At 30.9% G+C, this 19,692-nt stretch overlaps 1 protein-coding gene across 1 annotated transcript; it reads right to left on the minus strand.

Annotated features, from left to right (window-relative positions):
- Positions 1–3,679: 3,679 nt before the first annotated feature.
- On the minus strand, positions 3,680–18,549 carry LOC107440191 (uncharacterized). The gene is made up of 5 exons (XM_016053043.4): positions 18,403–18,549; positions 16,150–16,285; positions 14,291–14,439; positions 10,042–10,162; positions 3,680–3,969 (listed from the first exon to the last, which is right to left on the minus strand). The coding sequence occupies exons 1-5, from the start codon at positions 18,446–18,448 to the stop codon at positions 3,726–3,728; spliced, it is 696 nt and encodes a 231-aa protein (XP_015908529.2). The 5' UTR covers positions 18,449–18,549; the 3' UTR covers positions 3,680–3,725.
- Positions 18,550–19,692: the final 1,143 nt, after the last annotated feature.

Genomic DNA, 19,692 nt, shown 5'->3' on the forward strand with positions numbered 1-19,692 from the left:
TGGAAAAATTAAATAAATGTATATATAGATATACATTTATTTAATTTCATTTATATTTGTTTTATAGATATACATTTATAGTAGTGTTCAAATCGTGATAGTTAAAATTAACTACAATCACAATTTTCTTGCTGGAATTGAATGTAGCACACAACCTTTATTTTACATTAATAATTTCAATAAACTTTACATAATCGACGTTTATAGAAAAAAAATCGTGTTTAGAAGCATATGAATCCCCCAAAAATATTAATGAATAATTATGTTCCTGTTGATAATTTTCACTTTCCATTATTTTTGTTATACTTTTTTTTAATACTATATCTTCATTTAATTCAAGAGTCTATACTTTTCTAATCATCAATTATATATTCTTTAAACATAAAATATCATCTTGGGCATAAAATAAATTTATTGTTCAATGTACACAGAATTCCTTTAAACTTCTCAACTCATATTCAATTTAAGCAACGTCTCTAACTTCAACAAAATTCACTTTAACAGTTCTAAGGTTTTCTATAAAACTATTTAGTTAATCATAAGTTCTTATAATTCTTTATTGATGCAGATACAATCAAAGAGATTTATTTACTGCTGAAAAGTTGCTTATAAAAAGCTTTTTATTGATTTCTGTATAAGATATTTACTGAAATCTTAACATTTTACATCTCTGAAATTAATCATTTAATACCTTTTAACTTAAGTATCAAAAAATAAGTTCAAAGTCCTTTCGTCTTTAAATCAGAAAATTGTTAAACTCAAATCTTCAGGCTATAAACTTTAATAATAATTTTATTTCAATTTCCTTTCCTTTATTTGGCGTTCCTAAATTTAGCGTTATTTGTTTAAAAACTAGAAAAGTTTCATTTAATGAAAATAATTTTATGTAACATTATGTTTTTTATTTTTTCTATAGAAAATACAACAATTCAAATTCATTGCTTGAAGACTAAAAAATTCTTGACTTTCATTGATTTAATTTCCGACTCTCATACTTTCACTGTGACTTGAAAAAAGAAGTCATTTCTCTTTGTTTATAGACAACAAAATAAAACAAATTATAATTTGTTTTGTTTTGCTGTTAATAAACAAAAATTTTATTACTGTAGAAAAAGTACAGTGTAAAAAAATCCGTTTTAACCGAAACATGTAACGGATCATAAAATCTAGAAAACGTAATTTTTGCAATGATATTTTGATAATTATCGTAAAATCACTGAATCACTCTAAGTAACTGATTATTAATGTAAAAACTAAAGAATAATATTTTACGATGAAAATAAATTTTTCGGTGAAATGAATTTTACGGATGATGCCCTTAAAGTTCGGTACTTTATATCGTAATTTAATCTGGAATTTCTATCAGTGTAGAAAGAGATGACAACTTCAAAAGCATAGATACTGACAAACAATAACGAAATTTTACAAGTTGCTTTGCAAAGAAAAGAAAACGTAGGAAATTTAATTTATAAGAAAAAAAAATAAGGTTAAGTTTGTCACAAAAGAAGCATAAAAATCAGGGAATGGAACCTCGAGAAAAAAAGTTCTAATCCATCAAACACCTCAAAGGAATTGCATTGGATGTATTTTTTTTTAAAGAAATATGTATTTTCTGTTGTTTTTTCTTTTAAAATTAGGTTACATAAATTTACGTTGTTTGACGTTTGTGATGACTTGCCTCCTCGATGACTTGCCAAAAAATGAAAGGACCTACTTTCGGGTTGTTTCCCATTTCAAACTCGCACCACTTGCTCATTCGGTGCAGAGTATTTTTATCTAGTTCATCTAGTCTCGTCTAGTTTAGTTTATGTATAATGTTACATTTTTTTTACAAATGAAGTTCTGTAGTTGTTGGTTTTGTATGGAGAAAAACATTCTGTTAAAATTTTCATATTGTACTGTAAAGATATTTCTGAAAAAACCCATTATTCTATTAATAAAACAATGTTTAAAAATAGATTAAATCAATAATCAATGTATTTTTTACCAATCTTTGATAAAACACATCTCTTTTTTTTATTTTTTAGATATTGAAATTAAAATTCAGATTTAAATTACTATGCAACCTGGTAAAATTAATAAACATTATTAAAATATATCCGACTGTATCATCCTTAGGCTGAAACCGACTGAAATTGGTTACAAACCCATTATTAGGTATTTAAAAACGGAAACGTTGAAAACTCTTTTAGCTAAAACAAATCCTTTGCAATACCTATTTTAACTAGATAAACTTAAATTAACCTTTTATATTTCGAAATTATATTTCGACGTCTCTAAAATTTTTAAGACTACTTTTCGTAAAGGAAATTGCCTTCAGTTTTTTTCCAGATCTAAAATCCCAGTTGTATTCCAGAATCTCATATCAATTCTGTTGTCATCCGAAGAAACACTAAAGCATGTATTTTGTCTTAGAGTTATATTGCTTTAGATATTTGAAACTGAAATGCAATTTTATGAAAAGTAAAATTTCGTAGAATTTTAACTCCACGAAGTACAAGTATTCTACAAAAAAATTTTGCTGAGAAAAAGTTGAAAAAAAGTTGTTAAGGAAGTTGTTGTGGGAAATACACTTGGGAAACTTTTCTAAGCTATTGAAGCGAGCATAACCATAAATATTCACATAAAACGCATTGCTCTAAATGCTTATTTTATGTTTCTTAATTATAATATGATTCTATATTTTTTATTGCGTATGAATAAAATTTTGCACAAGCATGAGCTGGGCATAAAAAATTCTTCGCAAAAATTATATTACCCATTATTATATTCACATTTTTGTTGTCGACGCTGCAAGTTTCAAGTATTTAATTACATTAAATAAATTGCCTTGTTTTGGTTTACTCCAAATCTCCAGATGTCTATAAATAAACTATTAAAAGGAAAAAAATACTCATTGCAGTTCATTTTATTGATGAAATTTTACAACGAAAGAAAAATAAAATTTATTTGTGTAGAGCAACTTTCTTTCATTTTCATTAGTAAATAGCAACAGCACCGGGAGCAGATATCAAAAGGAAAACCAAACAAGAAAAATATTTTGATTCGCTTAAAAAATTACCGAGATTAAAGAAAATAAACAAACAGTGAAATTAATTTTAAGGAGATCTACCTTTCGATAATTTTCATGCCCACACTTTAGAAACCATATTGCGACTACCTCCATATTTTGAAAATCAAAAATGCAAATCTGTCTTAAATAGGGTATTTTTATTCAGGATTCAGGAAAAGTATATTTTTGAGTCTGATTTCGTAGATTAATTAAATACGGCACATAATATCAAGCATATTTGAAGTCATCTCTTTGAATTATCAAGTTTAACTTCTTTTTGTGCAATGAAATTCAAATATTAAGCGAAAAGTTATTCTGAGAATTATCTTTTCTTTGACTCACTGTACAGTAACAGTAATATTTTTTAATAGGAATAAAAGGTAGAGGTTTTGTATATGATTTCTGATGCTTTGATACGTTCCTAAAATTTACTATTAAGTAGATTATTTCCTTCTATTGTACATCTGCTCGGATCATAACTATGGGAAAGACAACTACTCTCCATTTTACTTCCTTCTAGAAGCATTAAAAATGAAGTTTCTAAATCTTGACAAAGTTGACTAGTTTTACGTAAATGATTTTGCATGTAATAGTGAACTGAGTTTAAGTCATTAAAAGAAGATGCAGTTATGAAAATTTACTTTTATTTTGCTATTACATATTGCAAAAGTAATCAAGCTGCCCAATAAAATTTTAAAAGAATCACACACGCATAGAGTAAATATTTGTTAAATATAATATGCATCGAAGATGAATGAAGTTCGATGCTGCTGACGGTACTCTGATCGCCAATACAGCCATAAGGTGTGAAGAAGGAACTGATCATACCACCCACCAAAATGGACATGTCTTTCTGTTCACGACAAGAACCCGACATGGCACTTTTGTAGCACTGCGACATAACATTTTTCAGAATGCTAAATAAAGGGAAAAAAAACAAGAAAAGGAAATATTATTCTATATATAAGAGACAATAAATGAAGAGTGGAAATGCATGATTACGTTTGAAGCGTGTGTTCTCAAAAAAAGTTTATTGTTACCTGAGAGGTTAGATTTGTCGTATCGCTGCGCATCGTGAGACGAGACGATGTAGTGTAGTACTCCTAACTGTTAGGAAGGGAGAGAGTTATGCGTGTTCATTGCGCATTGAGAGCAATGTAAAGAGTTGAGGATATTTTTCATTGTCATTCGGTTGGGATCAAAGTAAGGACATTTTGCTCTGCAACAAGCATGCTGTAACCGCCATGGAAAAGAATGTGCACCTTACCAACGAGAGGTTTATGTAATTTTAGATGCAGGCGCATCAATGCTATTCACGTTATTTTATTTCATGACTGGCGTTGAACAGTCGACATAATTCTGAGTATACGATAACCAATGTTCGATTCCGTAGCTTTGTAATTTGAACCCAACCCGGAAAAAAAGCAACCACTAGATCACGCAATGAGAGAACTATCTTTTATAGAGGACTTTTTGATGGAACTAAACTTTTGTGTGACATGAAGAGAAAAACTACGAAAACCTCCCATGATTTATCCGACAGCAATATGACTCTAACCTAAGATCTGTTTACAACTGGGAATATTTTACGTCCGCATTGTGAGTGTGAACCGGACGCAGAATTCATATAGAAAAGTTTCATATCGATATACAGAATTCTTATCAACCATTCATATCAATCGATCACTGAGATTCAAACCTGTGGGCAGCTCATTGGAAGGTGAGCGCTCAATCACCAGAGCCACCACGGCTCCATTCCATTTACTTGAATGAAAACATTTCCGGTAACACATCAACTTATTGCATACATGAAATATTTCTTCCCATAACATCCAGAAGAAATCATTTTGGTTGGAGAAGAGAAATATCAAAATGTCACGCATGTTGTGGGTTTAGATATCAAACTGTACCTTACAGAAACAGAAAAATCTGTACCTTATAAATAAAGTTTGTTTTTATAATTAAAGGTTTTATCTAAGCACCAAAAATCTGTGCGACGTGTTGACAGATTGAGATATAATTTTATAGCAGGTGTTTGTAACTTTAAAGGGCGGAAATGAACTGTTGGAAAGTTACAGAAATCTTTAATTTTTTGCAGAGCATAGCAGTGATAGCTGTGTCATTATTCAGAATTATGAAGAAAATTAGGAGAGCATCATAGATTACGTAATGCCTATAACCATTTAGGGTGAGAGCATTTTAAGGTTATGTAAATTTCAAGTGTTGAAAATTGAACAACCTACATTTGTCAGATTTTTACTGATAAAAAGTGTTGATTGGTGATTATGAGTAGCACGGTCTGGGACCAAAAGTATAAAAGTTTTCGGAAAGGTCGGACATCCATATAAAATCTTTATAGACATGTGCGAGCAAAGTCAGTTCCAGAGCCACAGTGTTTTCCATCGAATCCCTGCTTATTAAAAGAACATGGTATTAAAAGAATTGCTTCTCTTTATCAATAGTCTGTCTGAGTAAAGCAACGTTTCAAAATCTTCTACCCCAAAAACCATACTTTTGTTAGTTATTCTATTCTGGATGTGTGCAACCTTAGTGCAAATTTGCATTCACTTTAAATACTTTCACGGAAACTTATTAATAAACTATACGCAAAGTGCTATGCACATCTCCTGCCTTCCTTTATAATTCCCGAATGGTCGCGCTGTTATCGCTGCCGTACGTCTGGCGCAGACACATGTGCTCACTTTTATTTGAGCATCCCTTATATATATATATATATATATATATATATATATATATATATATATATATATATATATATATATATATATATATATATCCCTTTTTCATAAATTCTTTACATATCCCTTTTTCATATATATCCCTTTTTCATATATATATATCCCTTTTTCATTTAAAGCTTTTTTTATCACTGAAAAATTTCTCTATGAGAACATTTAAGAATACGCTAGTTTTTGCCAAAATGCTTTGGTAATGACTTTTGGTAAAATTAACAATAGTACTCTATCGTGGTTTATAATCTGTGTTAAAATTTAGTAAATTCGGTATTTTTATGAGGATACCCATTGGGAAAATTTGCCATAGGTTTGCCTTAAAAAAATGCAATAGGATATTCCTATGGGGTTTTGCCATACACTTTTGCCATACATGTATGGCAAAATTTTGCCATACGTATATGGCAAAATTTTACTATAGGCAAAACCCCATAGGAATACTATTCTATGGCATTTTTTTATATGGCAAATTTTTGCCATAAAACTAACATGTGCTATAGTTTATGAAGAAATTTTTTTTCCATAGGCTATGGTACACCTTTGCCATACAGCATGATGCAACATTTCTCGTTGATATTTTACCATACATCAAAAAATAAATGCTTACAAAAATCTTTCGCAATGGATATTAAAAATGCAAAACTTAATAATTGTAAAATAAATATATATCCAGAAAGCTTTTTTAAAAATTTCTATGATAAACTTCCCCTGTTTTACTTGCAGAATCCTTTCTGAATGCTGTTCCTATTCAAATAAATCTTAAACGGTTAGTACTAACCGTTAGAAAATGGGTCCGGTGGTCGGAGTGAGTGGGCAAAATATTGGTCATATTGATTAGGAACAAAATATATTGAGTACAGGCAACCAATATTTGTTAAAGCTGAAGAAAACAAGAAAATAGAAAGTGGGTCCGGAGGTTGGAGCGAGTATAAAAACCGTTAAGTTGATTGATTGGTATTATAATTTGCTAGATAAGCGTCAGATATTAGAGGAACCTAAAAGAAAGAGAAGTAAAATAATGGTCCGATGGTCGGAGCGAGTATGAAAATTTTTTAAATTTTGATCTGTGATACTAAGCTAAATATTAAACAGTCTACTAAAACACTAAAATACTATGAATACTCAAAAGAAAAAAGAGTATGTAACAGTGCAACCACTGGTGGCATGTGAACAAAATTTTATCTATAGAAAAGATGGTATTAGACTATGAAAAGCTAAGAATAGAAAACAGGCTAAATTAGTTGATCCCCTACTAGTGAGGGATATGACTCAGAAAATTTATGCTGAGTTGTGTTAAGCACAATTAGAAAAGAGAACGCAATATAGAAACATTGGTAAATAGAAAACATGTTTAAGACATGATTAAAATTGAAAAAATAAATAATTGCTATTGACAAATTGACACTTGGTCAGGGATAGTAAATAAAAATTTATTGGGTATATGAAATCGCTATTACGAAAAAGTTGTAAAGGAAAGATTAAATTTGTAAAATTTGACTGGGACAGTCCCTGGCCATTTCTTGAAAAAAGTTGATGATATTGAAGCAAAACAATTGTCAACCAGTAATCCAGCGAATCTAGTTAAGTGATGACCCTAAGCTATGTATAAATATGTAACAGAACATTGTACAAATATATGTGGATACTTAAGAAATAAAAGTTGCAAGATAGTAAAACACAGAGACATGATAAAAAACAATTTAATGGCAAGCAAAAATTAAACACAAAATAAAAATATAAAGCCCTAACGTATGTAAGGTAATGTAAAAAAGCATTGCAAGAAACTAAGTGGAATTAAAATCAAAAACTATTGAGAATTGTAAACACTGACTTTGATATTAATATATGACAGCAATAAAATGAAATTATCACCGAACAAGTTAAAAGAATTAAAAAAATGTTAATTATTAAAGAAATGATGATCTGGCTTGATCATAAGCACTTAACTGCGTTTTTCATCATGAAGATTGTTTACAAATTGCTATGGGGAATAGAACACCATTAATAATGGAAAAGTGATGTAACTTTAAAAATTTATATAAAATCAGAGGGAGGGGATAAAAAAAAAGAAAGATGTCGTTTAATCAGAAACAGTTGGGAAAAAGAAAAATAAAAATTTTAGATAAAAATATAAACAGCAAGATAATAATTAAAGTGTACAAAGTCAGCGTTAACAAATAGCAAAATTTAACATAGCGAAAACCTATACCGAATAGCGACGTATTTTAAAAAGATACAGATAATAAAAGCACCAGATCACCGGAAATTAAAAACTTAGTAAATTCAGACAGATAATCGCATAGGCGTTTGCAATTAAATGTTTTTAACCAAGAATGAGATCGAAAAAATATTAAAATAAGTCGCCAAAGTTAGCGAAAGATTCCACTTCTAGTGGATGACACGTTAATATGGCGGTCTGATACTCTAAGCCTAAAAGAATGGAATATCGGATTTCAAACACTCAAAAATGGGAAAATTGGTCACCCGGAAGCCGGAAAAGACTCACCAGGAATGCCTTGTGGGACTACATGTTGAATTTTCGGGGTGAAAAAATGGATATTTATTTCTTTTAGAAGATGTTTTTGAGGACTCCATAGAAGTTATTGTTTCGTTGGTGGGGATCTAGATCAGCTATGGTATACTGCCATACAAATCTTTATGGTTACCATTGGCCTATGGTATCTTGCCATACAAATTTCTGTGGTAGCCATAGGCTTTTGGGGTTTTGCCATACAAATCTCTATGGTAACTATAGGCGTATAGTATCTTGCCATATAAATTTCTATGGTAGCTATAGGCTTATGGGGTTGTGCCATACAAATCTCAATGGTAACCATAGGCGTATGGTATTTTGCCATACGCCTATATTCAAATTTCTATGGTATTTCTATTCATACAAATTTCTATGGTAGCCATAGCTTGACATAGATTACCTTAGGCTTCTCTATGGCAAATTTTCCTAAGGGACCTTAGAGCATGTCATATAAAATACTAATTTTGTTTAATATACTTCTGAGTTCCTTTTTTCACTAAATGTGAAGTAATAAGATCTATAATTCTAAAAGCAAAATTTCCAGTAAACCATTACCAAATGAATGGAAAAGTATTCGAATACTTAAACGTACTGCTCTTTGATGTTTTGAAAAGAAATTAGTTCAAACATCCCAGAAAAAGAACAGCCCAATAAAATAATTTTCAAAAAATAGTTCTTCTGATTTTAATAACTAAAGCTTATGTTCATTATACTATTAAGTACGTTGAATTCAGAAAAAAAGAAGGAAAAAAATACAGAAAAAGACTTTTGATTTCAAACATCATTTTTTTCAGTTTTGTGATATAAAAATTATGAAATTTTTAAATTTTTACTTCACCTACAAAATTTGTAATTCGTTTAAATTATGAAAAGATAAATTATCATTAAAAATAATTTACTTTATCAAAAGCAATATTTTTTGGGGGATATCGGTTTTATTCTCTTTAAAAACTGTGGTGTATTATTTATCCAAATTTTGTGTTGCAAATTGTGTGTTATTTCAAGTTAATACCGAACGTTCGTAAACACATCAAAGGGTGTAGTTAAATGTTAACTCCAATAATTGATAAAGCTTACACTAGTCTGCAGCTGGTTGGTGAAGAAAGTCATGCCTCTCATAACTCCATAAATTTGACGAATAAATATTGTACATTTCAACTGTTTTACTAAATTCTCGTGTTAAATGACGGTAGTGCAAGTTTTAAACGTATAACAAATGTTTTGGGTCATTAGCATTAATTTAAAGTTTACTAAAAATTCTGCGTCAAAGGGTTAACATGTTAGTTTAATTCTCTTAAATATCACTCAAATTTAGCATCAGGTAATCCATATTATTCTCATCAAAAATCTCAACTTGCAAAATAATCATAAATAAATAAAAATTAAATTTATAGTACACGAGCATTCTACAAATTTCAACCAATTTTTGAATAATTATCAACATAAATATTTATCTAAGTAGGCAATTTATTTCTGCTTATCTTGTACTTTATTTTTATTTATTTGTTTAACTTATTATTATTATTATTATTTAACTTACTAATATTTAACTAATTATTATTCAACTTATTATTATTATTTAACTTACTATTATTTATTATTTTAGAAATGGAATGTTTTCATTGCTTTCAAAGATATTTAATAAGCATATCTGAATACTCCCTAACTTTTAGGTTTCATACGCAAATAATATCTATACTTACTCGCATTCATGTTCATCCATTTTTTTGTTAAGAAAATCTCTAACATGTTGAATGTCTGCCTGCTCCATTGTACATAATACAAAGTCCTCTATATTCCAACAATTGATTCCTTGGAGGACGCCTAAAATCATTTCAACTATATTATTTTAAAATTGCATTCCATGCTACAAAACATCACCTTGTCGAAAGTTTGGCTGAGACAAAAATACTATAGATAAAATGAACATTGCAGTCATAAAATATATTTATGAATTTCATAAAATAAAGCTCTAGTGGATTAAATATTGCAATAAAGAGAAAAAAGGAATAATGACTGTAATGTAAATAAGAAATAAATATTTTTGTGCATTGGAATAAGGGTAATAATGTAAATAATGTGATGGCCTTTTCCTTTAAGTTAGAAAGAGAGCACCACTAGGGTGAAAGTGCGATTTAGCTCAGAATCCTTCCAGATAGATGGCAGCACCACTCATTTAAGCAGCCACTTCCACATTTTAGCCATGGATGATAGAGGAAAAGGATAGTTTATCCAGATCACTATACTTAAGGCACCGAGCAGAGATCGACCACAGGACTTTTGATTCCACAGATTTTATGAGCATGAGTATCGCATATATTCGATGGAATGAGACATCTTGGATGATAGTGGATTCTTTTGTGAATGGAGGGAATATCGATAGTTGAATTTTTCTTAGATTATTTCAAACGTTGTGATTAGGTCCTTATGATAAATAAATTCGTTATTTGATAAATAAATTTTTAAATTTGCTTCACATTTAATTGACTTATGTGGATCATCATGACATAGCTCTCTTGTTAAATCCGAAGGTTTGTTTCTGACAGACTTTATATTTTAACGTAAAAGTATTCAAAAGTCCCAAATCCCATAATCAGTAAATATTACAATCAGTCAATGATTAAGCAAAATTCGTCGGGACTAAAAATGTTTATTTGTTAAATCTGAGGAATTCATTAAATCAGTTGTCAAAAAAATGAAAAAATACCTGCACTTATCCAAATAAGAAATTTGACAAAAGTACCCACAATCAGAAATTTTGAAAATTTTTTATGAAGAAGTTTAAAAAAATTGCAAATAATTACGTTCTAGTTAATTTGAGCTTTTAAATTTTGTACTGTTTAATATTTAAGAATTTCCTTGAATTCCGACGCGAAAAAGATCCTTTTCAATTTAACGGAGGGATGGAAATTTTACGTCATTTATATCCTGATGTATTAGGTATATTTTCAAAGTTTCGAAACTAGGTAAAACACCAGTTGCAAATAACAGTTTCAATGAAAGTCTTAGTATCGATTTCTTCATCAGAATCGCATTTGGAAAAATCTACAATTTTATTAACTTCAATTTCACCTGTCGACACTCTGTAATCATATAAGGCAAAGTTGTTAAATTTCATCTTTTTTCCTTCACGAACAAGAGAGATACTTTAAAGTAATTAATATCAAAAATTTAATATTTTCTTACCTCAACAATTCGAAAAAGTTACTTGTTAAAAGAAATAATTAATTAAAATTTTATCATTAAATTAATTAAATTTGAGCAGTGACTGACTGTCAAGTGCACTCTATTGTGTAAAGATAAAAGCCAGTTCTAAGAAGTCGAATATGGAAATGAATACAAGAAAGTTGTTAAATATTTTTGAAAGGTGACATTACGGATACAGATGCTTGAAGTTTGTTTTACCCCAAGGTAGGCTTTGAATTTACTGAGGAGACAAAATCAGGGAATTCGAACATTTTAGACGAGTGAGATATTCCATGAGTATTACCTTACGCAAAATCGTCAGACATCAAAATCTATTCGATGGGACTAATAGTTTAGAAATTATAAGGGATTTAATAAGCCTTTATACCTCGCTGTATTGATAATTGAGATTGCCTCATTATACGGGAACTAGTCTAAAAATGTAACGACTTCATTTTAATCCCACTCATAGTAAATTAAACCAAAGAAAATAATCGATACTATATTGCTATAATTGAAAAATTATATGAATATTTGGAAAACATTCAAAATAATTCCTAAAAATGTCATGAATAAAGATTAAATTTTAAACCAAAAAGAAATGCAACTAAATCTGTTTGATATAATATTAAATAGTATTATTTTTATTTATTATATATTTTTAACATTTTAAGAACATGTCAATGATGTTAACATGCGAAGAAGAATGTCAATAATGAATATTTGCTAAGTCCTTCAGAGCACATATTTTTAAATTATTGAAATTAAAAACTTAATTTACATCAATTTACCTAGTACATATATTTTTTTTGTTAAAACATATATTTTACCCTTCAACGTTTACGTGATATCAACTATAACAACCTCTTGTAAACACACACACACACACACACACACACACACACACATATATATATATATATATATATATATATATATATATATATATATATATATATATATATATATATATATATATATATATATATATATATATATATATATATATATATATATATATATATATATATATATATATATATATATAAATATATATATATATATATATATATATATATATAAACTGCTGTTTGTAGAAAATGCAACACCATGAAGGAATCATCAGAATCAAATGAAATTCGCAGCAAATGTCAATTATAGGATATTATGCAAATTAATAACGTTTCAGAGCCATCGCGCGTGCGTGGCGCGCGCAGCGCCCTCTGAATTGATGCTGAAAGCGTATAAATAAAGTGCTGTAGCGGGACGTTGAAAATAGTCTATGATTATTTGTTAGTGGCAAACGTTTAGTGAGACCTGAGTATGCCTCCACGACGGAAGAATAAGAAATTCAAGCAACTTACGGAGTTTGAACGAGGGAGGATAATCGGCCTTCGAGAAGGAGGATTTTCCTATCGCGCAATAGCAGCTCAAATGCAGCGGAACAGTTCCACAGTGATGCGAGTTTGGAAGCAGTGGACCGACGAGCACCGAACAACTCGAAAAACAGGCACTGGACGACAGAAGGTGACGTCAGAGCGCGATGATCGACACCTGCTCCGCATGGCGGTGAATGATCGCACAGCTTCCTCCAGGCAGCTGGCAGCACATTGGTCTACTGCTACAGGTGTACAATTGTCGGCTTCGTCAATTCGTCGTCGTCTGCTGCGCCGTGGATTGCGTGCAAGGGTGCCATTATACAGGATTCCCCTCACGGCGGATCATCGACGGCTGCGTCGGCAGTGGGCTCTTGAGCACAGAGACTGGCGAGCTGATTGGCACCAAGTTGTCTTTTCAGATGAATCACGCTTCAATTTGTGGACCCATGATGGCCGTGTTCGTGTTAGACGTTATGCCGGTCAACGCTGCCTTCCTGAGTGTATTATTGAACGACATAGTGGTCGAACACCCGGAGTTATGGTCTGGGGTGCGATTTCGTATCATGGACGATCCAATTTGATACGAATTGAGGGTAATCTCAATAGCAACAGATACGTCCGTGAAGTGCTACAGCCCGAAGTCGTTCCTTTCCTTCAAGGCATCCCTGGAGCTATCTTTCAGCAGGATAATGCACGCCCACATGTTGCGCGGACTGTTAGAGACTTCTGTTCAGCACAACGCATGCAACTTCTTCCTTGGCCTGCTTATTCGCCGGATATGTCGCCTATTGAGCACGTGTGGGATATGGTTGGTCGGCGTCTCACTCGTGATCCGCGTCCTGCAGTTTCCAAAGACGAACTTTGGTTGCGCATACAAGCGATATGGAATTCTCTTCCTCAAGCAGATATTCAACATCTGTTTGACTCCATGCCACGTCGTATAGCAGCACTTATTGCAGCGCGTGGTGGCTGCACCAAATACTGATTTCGGACGCTTAATTTGTTTATTTTGTTTTGAAAATTTCATCATTTATTTGTATCAGTACAAGTCGTTTCTGCATTAAATTTCATTTGATTCTGATGATTCTTTCATGGTGTTGCATTTTCTACAAACAGCAGTTTATATATATATATATATATATATATATATATATATATATATATATATATATATATATATATATATATATATATATATATATATATATATATATATATATATATATATACTGGAAACCTTAAAATATGCTTGTCCAGCTATATATGCCCAGCTATGGAGGATAGCTTAAAAGATTAAAAATATTGATAACAACAATCAGGGACAATAACGCAGAAAATAAAAGAAAAATAAATAACTATTGATACAATTTTAACTGTGAGACATTACCTTTTAAGTTACTGTGATCTCCTTGGCAGACGAAGTTGTACGTTGCTCTTAGGGACAACAACCAAGTGTCAAATCTGCCCCTCCCTTCTTCTTCGCTACAATCTTCGTCGATGACATCCGAAGCACAGTGAATAGAATCTTCAATTGACCTACATACAAAGAAGATTCCGACATACCTATTTTAAGATTTTATAATTCATAAAACAAATGAAGTTGAACGTCTGATAAAACTAATTTCTAGAAGATATTTCATTAAAAATGCTAGTTTTTAATGATAGGATAGTTAAGAGTAAGTTGTGCTAAAAGAATTAAACATTATTTTAGTTTTCAATTCACAACATCTTTAATGGAATCGTAATAATTCAAAGAGTTATTTCACTTTTGTTTGGAAAAACATTTTTTGTTTAGTGCGGTGCATCAGTTTCAAAGTTCATCATCCGATAAATACTGGATGAGATCGATTATTAACGAGACGGAAACTATTTATATAATTCACTTAATGAAACTCAAATGCATTATCTACAGCTGTTTAGTAATTGGACCCATTGAAATTAATATAAGCCACGTAATGCCATGCTTGTAAAAATCAGTTAGTGGCTATGTGAAGCAGAGGCGTATTACGTTTTGATAACATGGTCCACTTAAAACAGATATTTCTGCAGAGCATTTCTGAATAGTATGAAAAACAGCAAAGATATAAATGTAGATTAAAAGGTGGATGAGGGTGAAGATAAAGATTTTTTTCTAAAAATTTGCTATTTAGCGGTGTCACGCGACATAAGGACTCCACGAATTAATTTACTGAAATGGTTCATATTTTATTATTTTCCTGTGGTTTATCAACATTTTTAAGCACCTCAAATCATTGACTCTACCGCCGTAAATCGAGGAATCGACAAGGAGCGGTCACTGCAAAGCTTTGAAAGATGCAATAAGTAGACTGACAGCTAATTCTAATAGTAATTAGTCTCTACTTATCGGTATTTCTCACCGAAGGCAGTGCAAACAGATCCATCGGTGGATATATATCTATAAACTAAGCAATCACATGTAATGTGTTGCTGGGGAAGGAGGCTGTTGACTGCCGTTTGTTCGTGATTATCTACTTATCAGTATTTCTTACCGAAGGAAATGCCAACCGATCCATCGGTCGATATACACCGAAGAGCCATTACATTATGACCACCCTGCTAATAACATGTAGGACCACCTTTAGCCCTCAAAACTGCTAGCACCGCCGTGGCATTGATTCCACAAGGTGCTGATAGGTAGTCTGAGGTATCTGGTACCAAGTGCTCACCAACTGGTCCTGCAATTTCCTCACATTGCAATGGGGGTAGCGTGGCAGCACGAATTTGGTTCTCCAAGTAACACCACAAATGCTCTATTAAATTAAGATCAGGTGAATTTGGGGGCCAAGACATGACTTGAAAGTCACTGGAATGTTCCTCGAACCAATCCATGACGTTTCGACCCATGATGCATTATACTGTGCCCCACGAAAACATTCTTCCTGGGCGAGAAACCATGAAAACCTGGGCGAGCCCATTGTTATAGATGGAGGGTGGTTAAATGTAATGGCTCTTCGGTGTATATCTATAAATTAAGCTATCACGTGTAATGTGTCGCTGTGCAAGGAGGCTGTTGACTGCTGATTGCTCGTGACAGGCTGACAACTTTTTCTTTCAATGACACTGAGAGCAGCGTTCGATAGAAAAAAATAGTTACAAGGTTGGGTTATATTTAGCTATTGGGTTGATAATTTTTTTTTGAAATGTAAGTTAATAAGTCTTCAAGTTATTAAGTATTGAATTAATGAAGAATTTATGTTTACATTAAATTAAAAATGGAGTACTTACAGACAGAAGTCGTGAATGGCAGCTTGGGTGATATTTTTTATGATATCATTTTTGACGTCAATTAAATATTTGACATGTTCTTCTATAGATTCGAAGCAGCTATCGCCTAAATCTGGCTCACACTCATCACAGATGACTATAAATAATATTTAAAAATAAATTCTTAAATAATTGAATAATGTGTTCGTGGAATACTACGGCATTTAAAATTAATAATATCTGTTTACAGAGTGCATTAAAAATTGTTGTACTGACTTATGTACCAGGCATACAAATAATATTTCGTTTTTATGCAAAAAACACATGATGAGATATTTAAAGGGTAGGTTCTTAAATTGTATAAGACCAATAGTAACCGACCTACCCCCGAAGGAGTTTGCGGATAAGGGTTTCACCCGTTTGCACGTGACTAAACACTACCAAACTACAGAAAAGTAAAAGTACTAAATTAAAAAGATTAAAACACATAGGAAAAATCCCAAAACCGAAAAAGTAAAATAAAATAAAACAGAATAAAGAATAAAAGTACTTAAAACATCAAAGTGGATAAAATCAACCGACAATAAAAGTGTCAAAAATACAGGTAAAAACATATAAAAGTAAGGTCAATTAAAACATCAAAGGGTAAAATATGAAAAATCACATTAAAAATAAAAAGACTAAAATAAGCCCAATAGAAAAAATAAAATAGTCGACTAAAAGTTCAAGTGTCTCCCTTTCAAGGCTAAGTGCCTCTAAGATTAAAATGTTCTAAGGTAAACCAAAGTTTCACTGAGGTGATAACACTCAAAGATGACACCAGGTAAGACAGAGGGTGCTGAGCTTGATTTTTTTTTAATTTAAAGATAACTTTTTTTAAATTGTATAAAAAAAGTTATCTTTAAATTAAAAAAAAATCGATCGATCTCCTGATTCAGGTACTTGGGATTTTATTTTTCCAGCTGCAGCCATTTGTGCCATTGAAATTGGAAATTAGTACGCCATGATGTGCCACTGCGGTGGCCTCAAAACGAAACTTCCTAACTCTCCTTAATTATGATAGCACAAAATTTGTTTTCAATTTTAATAATTAGAATACGAACACTATTAAATCGTTTTACCACCCATAATATTTCTCGAAATGTTTTACAAGTGTATTTAAAATATGTACTATATAAACAAAGCATTAAATATAATTATTTTTTACATTAACATTTTTCCTAACGTCAGTTTGTTATTAAAATAAGAATTATAGTTTTTTTAAAAGTAGTCAAGCCTAAAACAAGTAATAAAAAGAGATATAATGTCAAAATTTCTCTCTCCAGATATTGTTATTTGAGATTAGCAATTAAAAAAATTTATTATTCATTAGCTTTTTTTAATGATTTAGAACAAATAGTATTTTCATCATAGAAGCGAAATACCCTCTTATTATTTTGTAATCCGATCGGACAAAAAAAGTCTAATCATGTAACCCTCAGCATACAAAGAAAATACATAAATCTTTGTCTGGTATCAGCATGAAATTATGAAAGTTATAACGTTAATTACCTGACAATTATTTATTTATACTTTATTTTACGTCCTTAACCAAGATTACATATTTATTCTCCCTTCTTAATATTATTTTCTAATATAATTAAGTTTTTTTATTATAATCATTATTCAAACAAAACTAAAAACTTAAAGTTGAAATCCTATATTGTAATTTACAGTAATTGCATGATATTATCTTGTTTTGCGACATCGTATGATAAACATTTTTAAGTATCGTTTTACATTTATTAAAAGATAAATTAGTTATATTTACTTTTTAAGAAGTTATATAGTAACTTTTATTTAGAACTGTTATTAATAAACGTATGCAGTTAAAATAATGAATACAAAACAACTATTTAAAGTTCTAAACTAACAATAAACGTTATCTTCTCGCACTGCAGTAAAATAATCACTTAGGCAAAGAATATTTCAAAAGTTTTTTTAGTAACAAAAACTAAGAATTAAAAATCTGTGGTTGAAGTTGCTGAGGTACCACAGAAAAATCGTTAGTTTTAAATTTTGTTCCAGTAAAAATGGGAAATGAAAAAAAAACAACTTTAGAACATTTTGAAAAACACAAAAAATTGGCGGAAACCGTGGGGATAGAAAACCAAGAGACGGAGCTCCTAAGTATTACACACAATAATCAAATATCGACGGCATCCTTTATAAAGAGATGACATTTGTTCAGTTTTAAATAGTAGAATAAAAATTTCTAGAATGTTTAGAACCTACCTATTCCGCAAAAGAAGACAAGGAAGACTAGAGAGAGGCGTATCATTATTGCAGAATGTCCATTCCAGACTGTTGACTGTATTTTTCATGGTCATTAAACGGAAAAGCAAGACCGGAACTAAGATAAACACAACGTTCCTTTCGAAACTAAATTATTCATTGCATTCTGAACAGAGGAAGTGAAATTTGCTTGGTTATTACAGTAGCGTATAGATGTGACGCGAAATTCAAAGTATGCTGATAAAGATACAAATTCATTGATTAAAAATTATAAGAGCATTTTTTATCTTAGAGATTTCTAACTCATAAAATAAATAAAAAATAATTAATTGAAACATGAAAAAACCACGAAAACCTCCTTCGATAACCTCCCAATTATTTGAGAAAACCACGAAAACCTTCTTCCAAGCCACCCTCCTAACGACAAAGAGACCCAAGATTCGTCTACCACTGAGGATATTTTACGTCAGCACTGTGGTTGGTTCGAGCAGGGTGCAGAGTTTGTATCGACCAAGCCATCACTGGGATTCGAACCAGGTTCTCCTCATTGGATGCTCTATCCCCTGAGCCACTACGCCTCTGCTTAAGCAGTTTACAAAATACAGTAAGATACGTAAAAAAGTAAATCTAACACATACGAACATTAGCATTTTGACTGTTATTCTGACTTAGCTATCGGAACAAATTTTTTTAGATAGCGATTGCACCATATATTTAAATAGTCAAGAATCCAAAAAGATCGTATAAAGGTATGTTTATTCCGGCAAAGTACGCTTTTGTGTCTGATTCTATAGCTTAATTAATTGTTAAATGTAATTAATAAGCATATTTCAGCCAACCTCAATATTTAAGATTAGATTTTAATGCTTGAAAATAATTACATTGAGAGTTGCATTTTAGTACTTATCCGTTTATCATATCGAAAGTTAATCCGGGTAATTTTTATTTTCGTTTTTTTACTCTTCGGCTGACTGTTCCATTTATATTGCACAGATAATGAAGAATGGCTTAATAATTTACTTGGGAATTAAAGGAATTCTTCGATTTGATCATCAGATTTAATCATCTGGTTTACATAAGACTTTAATATCTACATATTGTTTATAAAGTTTCGTTTCACGCTTGCTTATTATAATTATCATAACTATTACGCTTATTTTTTTTACTTAAATAGAAAATATAAGCTGAGCTACTTTTTTAACACTGAGCTATTTATCATTGTTATTTTTTAAATCCTCTTAAATATACAGTGCGCCAAAAAATGAATCACTCTGAATAAATTTTGATCTA

Source organism: Parasteatoda tepidariorum, chromosome 6 (genome assembly GCF_982258835.1).
Source record: "Parasteatoda tepidariorum strain Cologne lab strain chromosome 6, Ptep-v5.0, whole genome shotgun sequence".
Lineage (NCBI taxonomy): Eukaryota > Metazoa > Arthropoda > Arachnida > Araneae > Theridiidae > Parasteatoda > Parasteatoda tepidariorum.

What these genes read in the sequence shown, in the direction of transcription:
- LOC107440191 (XM_016053043.4), bottom strand. Translation starts at nt 18,448, where the DNA reads ATGATACGCCTCTCTCTAGTCTTCCTTGTCTTCTTTTGCGGAATAG. An exon ending in GCCATTCACGACTTCTGTCT is followed by an intron (nt 14,440 to 16,149) that starts GTAAGTACTCCA and finishes CTTTGTATGTAG; the next exon opens with GTCAATTGAAGATTCTATTC. An exon ending in ATGGATGAACATGAATGCGA is followed by an intron (nt 3,970 to 10,041) that starts GTAAGTATAGAT and finishes CCCTTTATTTAG; the next exon opens with CATTCTGAAAAATGTTATGT.